This window comes from Dermochelys coriacea, chromosome 3 (genome assembly GCF_009764565.3).
Source record: "Dermochelys coriacea isolate rDerCor1 chromosome 3, rDerCor1.pri.v4, whole genome shotgun sequence".
Classification (NCBI taxonomy): Eukaryota; Metazoa; Chordata; order Testudines; family Dermochelyidae; genus Dermochelys; species Dermochelys coriacea.
The window spans coordinates 90,686,504-90,692,503 of NC_050070.1; the positions used below are offsets into that span (position 1 = coordinate 90,686,504).

A 6,000-nucleotide genomic window follows, 5' to 3' on the forward strand; every position below is an offset into this window, starting at 1 on the left:
TTCATCCTCCTTTAACTCCATGGAAGTCAGCTGCATTATACTAGACCTTATTTTGATTCAGTATTATTAATGGGGTCAAAAGAACTGCAAGGAAGATGTAAATCACAGCATAATTAGGTTCTATATGCATAATATGTATTTCCTTCTAGACCTCAGCTATTTGATTTCTTTTCCCCACTTTTCTGCCTATCTTGTGCAATAAACAGGCAAAAAAGGCAAGAATAATGTCTTCTATTTTAGACAGATCATGTGTAGAGCTGGTCAGGAATTTTTCAACAAAACTTTTTTTGGTCCAAAAATGCCAGTTGAGGGAAACTGAAACTGTTCAAGCTTCAATGAATCTCCCAACTCAAAAAGAGAAGGTTAAGGAGTGACTTGATTACAGTCTATAAGTATCTACATGGGGAATAAATATTTAATAATGGACTCTTCAATCTAGCAGAGAAAGGTATAACACAATTCAACAGCTGGAAGTTGAAACTAGACAAATTCAGACTGGAAAAAAAGTGTAAATTTTTAATAATGAGAGTCATTAACCACTGGAACAATTTACCCAGGGTTGTGATGGATTCTCACCGACAATGTTTAAATCAAGATTGGATGTTTTTCTAAAAACTGTGCATTAGGAATTATTGTGGGGAAGTTCTATGGCCTGCGTTGTACAGGAGGTCAGATTAAATTATCATAGTAGTCCCTTCTTGCCTTGGAATCTATGAATTTATCAATTCACATGACAATAACACAAACATTGGGGGGGGGAGTTTCTAAATTGCCAAAATATCCAGTTTTGACATTTGAAACAAAAAGTTTGAGGTTTGTGAGTCGAAATAACTTTTCATTTAGAAATGTTGGTTATTTAGACTTTTAAAAAGGTTTAAAAGGTAGGCGGGGAAGACTGACATTCAGACAAATTATTTTGATGTTATCATGATGAAATGTTTTCATTGACCCAAACTGAAAAATATTTCTGCCAGTTCTCAGAAAATTTCTGTGATTTTGATTTTTTGTCACGATTCAGGACGGGAATTTTTTTCAAAATCTCAAAAATGCTCACAGAACAGGGCATTTGTTTTCAGCTCAGCCTGAATCACATATCACTTGCACTCTACTAGATCATGCCTTTTCTTGGAGTTTCCAAACCACTGAAGCCTGAGTCTTGATAATTTGTTATTGGTGATGTTCCCTTTTAAAATGGTTAGCAATTTTCAAGTCTTAGCAATATTGAAATGCTCAGGGCTATCCTCCACACGTGGTTGAATACGCCTATGATTGCCCCAGCTCTCTTTCTGGCTCCTCCTTGCCCACTTTCTCTGAGAGATTTGCATCTGTCTTCTAGTTAAACTAGTTTTGAATAAAAGGGCCACACTTCTGAAATATGCAAAAAATTTTGTGGAACTGTGCACTAATTCTGTGGCTGCACATGCCAGTCAGGTATCCCTGTTGGCAAATCTGAAAACATTTATTTTTCTATTGGCACATACAGTCTCCTGATTGTGAGAACAATCATGGTAATAAGTGTGAGCAACAATTTGGGCAAGACAGTCAGACTAAAAATGATTCCCCAAATCTACGAATGGACAGCTGCCCACTCATCCTGCCACTTAACTGTGCCCTTGTTCTTTTCCTTGCAATAACTTCTTAAAGAGCTGTATTCATCTGTGCCAATCATAAAGAAATCCCAAAACAGTGTTTAACTATGGTTCTTCTGGAGACTTCCAAGTAGCCACTGCTGGCTGGCTGGCTTCTTTAAGAAAAACTTCAGCAGGGAAAAAACACTCCAGGGATTGTCCTCACCAAGAGCCTTTTGTGTCCTGTGATGATATTTGCCAGGTGGAAGGTTTGATTTTTTACATCTAGAGGCAGTGGTGCAGTCTGAGGTTTGGTCAACACTATCAATATATGTTGGTATAACTACATTGTTCAGGGGTGTGACTTTGCCACAATGCAGTTGTATTGACCAAACTCCTGGTGTAGACACACTATGTTGATGGGAAGATTTCTCCGGTTAACTTAGCTACCACCTCTCAGGTAGGTGGAGTACCTACCCTGACAGGAGAACCTTTCCATTGGTGCAGTTAGCGTCTTCACTCAGCGTTACAGCAATGTAGCTGCACTGGTGCAGCGCTGTAAGTGTAGACAAGCCTTAAGAGTCAATACTGGAATGAATGATGCTTGATGTGGGAGGAGGAGGAATAGCAAACATGCTTCATTTTGCACGCCTTGTGTTAGAGATGGGCTCCTGCTGTGAAGTTCAGCTGGATTTGTAACATCCTAAAAATTCAGGGATGTTCCTTCAGATCTGGGATGTTAGATTATCCCTTTAGAAAGAGAAGAGCCATTTGGGAAATTCATATCTGAATCCAGAATGGGTTCAGATTTCAGCCCCCATGATCCCCCACCATTACCTGTGTTTAGGGAGATGGTATGTCTGAATACAGGACTGTATCTAATTAAAGCAAACTGTATATTAAGATAGAGAGAATCGAACAGAAAACATGCAGTGATAGTTACCTTTCTTTTCACAGCTTCAAATATGCAAACTGCAGTAGCTGCATCCTCCTCCCAGTGCATGTACGGAACATCTAACCAGTATCCTTCTCAGGAAACGCTGGACTCCCATGGACAGCCCAATAGAGAGATGGTGTCATCTTTACCACCAATCAACACGGTCTTCATGGGAGCTGCTGCTGGAGGCACCTGAATTAGGAGAGGCATTTTATTTTTTTACACTTATTTTCCAGTTCTAGCCTCTGATGGTTTTGTTAGTTGTCAAACCCCATCAATGACTGGGATGAAAAAGTATTAAAAATTGGTCTTAAGGAACCTATCCTGAAGATTAAGGTTAACACTCAAACAGAAAACGAGCTATATTCAGATCATGCCCTGCACATGAATTGCTCAGAAATTGTCAGCATCAATGCGGTTCTGAAGTCATAACTTCAGGGTGAGCAGAAAGAACCAATGATTCTTGCAGACATGTCTTGGCTGTGAAAAAATGATTATTCCCATTTTTAATTTATTAAATACACTGTTTCAGTCTTTCACGTAAACCTTTTTTGTATAAAAATTGTTTATTTAATGCCTGTGATGTTTGTTATTTATTAGGATTGCAGAGTCACTGTTTACTTTCTCTTGTTTGACAAATAGTCAAATGTATGTGTTCTACCTCCTATGGAAATGTTTACAAGGTCAATTTTTTACTGCTTCAAATCAATCTAAATCAAAATTCTTAAGTTTTCTACTGTTGTGCATTAAAATGTCAATTTTGAATGCTTAGTGCCTTATGCTCCTACTTATGTTAAAGTTAGAGTCCACAAGAATTAACCATGTTTTAGGGCAGTTTGTTTCTTTTAAAATAATAATAATAAAAAAACACCTTTCTTATTTAAATCCCACCTTTAGAGACTGCAAACATTATCCTCTAAATATTTCATACCACTGCCTGATACTGTTGCCAGATAACTGAAATTAAACGGAAACTGCCACAAAATCTCCTGGAATTCTGAAAATATTTGTGCTGTATGGGTTCAATCCAGTGCTGATTGAAGTCAATGGAATGACTGTCATTGTCTTCAGTGGGCCTTTGGCTAGGGCTCTGTGTACCCAACACGAATGTAGTGGAGATGATCAAAACATATGGCAAAACTCCAGTTATGCTTTAATAACTCTCTCTTTAAAAGGGTCATGATTCTGTTTGTGGAGGGGGCGGGCAGTAGAGCTGGATTTAGGGACAGGCGACCTGGGATGCCAGGCTTGGGGAGCACCATTTGGTCTAGGGCTGGCCCTGCCCATGAGCCTCTACTACAGCATTTTCAAGAATTCTATGGAAAGGGGGTGCAACGGTAAGTGGAGGAAGGGATTTATTGGAACATGTGTTCCTACACATGAACAGAGCAAAGAACAGATGCAGAAGCATCATGCAAACCACGCATCGGTCCTGAAATGGGCTACAAATGCAGTGAAAAATAAGGTATTCAAATATTTAACAAATAGAGGGGAGGTGCCAAAGATGCTCCTCTCCTGGGGCACCATTAGGTCTAAGGCTGGCCCTGATGGGGATAAACACATAACGCTAACCTATCATCATATACATTTAAGAGGAGACAGTATTACAGTCACCAATTTTGGTTGGATGTATTCTGCGAGGGTTTATTAAAAGATATAATCTTTAATTAAAGATTAACCTTTAATTCCTGGAGACTCTAGGACAATCCTGGAAGGTTGGCAACCCTATACAGTATCCTACAGAAATGGTCTCAAGCCACAGCATTCAGATTTGGATGTAAATACAAATTTCCCAAATTTAAGGGGCTGTTTAGTTTTATTGGTCCAGTTCAGTCCATTATACACAACTCAGATGAGGATTAGAACTTCCCTGTGTGTTGGAGCCATGTGTTGGTTTTTATGGTGGGGGGGGAAATGGGTTTATGATGTAGTATTCAGTTTAGTACCATCTCCTGCATAACTTTATTTCCTTTTTTTTTTAACCATATCTTCTTGTCATGGAAGCCTGATTGCAGCAGAAAGGCAATAATACAGTGAGTGTGAGTGCACATTTATCTGCTATGGTTTCACAGCATAGAAAATAAACCCTTGTGAAAAACATCCATTTAACTATCATGGAGCAAAGTAACAATCCCCTCTCATTTTAAACACTGCAATAAAGAAGTGCATAAAATATCAGCCTCTGGAACAAGCCGTAGTACTACTTAGCACACGCCCCTCCAACACTGTATTCCATAATGACAACTGATCTAGACAAGCTGAGACAGGATTATACATGTATTGGCTGCAATAGAGTAAACAAGAAAAATATTGTGATATGTCTTTAAGTCATCTATGCTAATGGTAGCAATGCTAGTCTCACTATACCAGTGGTTCTCAACCCGCGGGCTGCATGCGGCCCAATTAGCACACAGCTACAGCCCAGCTGTGTGTTAAAGGCTGCCAGGCCTGCATGACAGGGTCTGGGATGCCAGACTGCCCCACTGGCGCAGTAGGGTCTGGGTCCACCAGGGCTGTCCTGCCCCGCATGGCCGGGTCCGGGGCTGTCCTGCCTTGCCGTGCCGCAGGGTCCAGGGCTGTCCTGCTGCCCAGATCCACAGTGGAATCTGCTCCTGGCCCCACTCTGGGAAGGGGGCTCTGGGCGGGGGCTGGGCATAGGGATCTGTCAGGGACAATTGGGGTGGGGCACTGTGGTTCTCAACCGATGGCCCAGGTAACACCCCACAATGATAAATAGGTTGAGAACCACTGCACTATACAAATGTTGTAAGACAAATGAGTGACGAAATGATGTCACACTATGCCAAAAAACTTAACTCAAGTTTGGATGTCTTGCTACAATATATGATCTAGCTCAGCCAGAAGCTATGGAATTACTGGATGAAATTCTCTGATCTTTGTTAAACAGCAGCTCAGATTAGATTGCTATAATGGTCCTTTCCGGCCATAAAATCTATGAGATTATGAACATGTAACAAAGAAAGTAGACCTGCAATCTCATCTATGTTATTCCCCCATCATTGTGCTGATTTACTATAGTTTATAAATTGGCATTTTATATTAGGTCTTCCCTTTCATACAGAAGGCAGTGAGCAGTTAAGGGAAGTACTTAAATACAGATTTCAAACTCAATATATGGTGCCACAAAGGTAAAAGTCTCACAAGGCTGCAGCACAATGGGGATTGGCCAAATAGGAGAGAGAGTGGCTCTACCCACTTGCTGCAATATCTAGGGACTAGATATAACCAAAGGGGGAATTGTTATCCAGAAAAAGGATCTGTGTAGCTAATTAAAAGTTTTGTCATAAAGTGCTTCATCTAAACCCTTCATCTTTGGATAAGACAACAGCCAATATCCCAATACCCATCAGTAAATATTAGCAGATTAACATTATAATGGACACTGGATGCAGGCCAGCTAAAATATTAAACTACTATAAGGTGTATTACTGACAGAAAGAGCCGTAAAAAAACCAAGCCTCTAATATTTAAATA

The 6,000-nt window shown here is 40.1% G+C and overlaps 1 protein-coding gene across 1 annotated transcript in view; it reads left to right on the forward strand.

Annotated features, from left to right (window-relative positions):
* RFX6 (regulatory factor X6) overlaps positions 1-3,407 on the forward strand; it is a 50,927-nt gene extending 47,520 nt beyond the window's left edge. The window contains exon 19 of the mRNA XM_038396488.2: positions 2,508-3,407. Within this exon, the coding sequence (XP_038252416.1) occupies positions 2,508-2,701 (194 nt within the window). The 3' untranslated portion in view covers positions 2,702-3,407. The remainder of the gene's footprint in view (positions 1-2,507) is intronic.
* Positions 3,408-6,000: the final 2,593 nt, after the last annotated feature.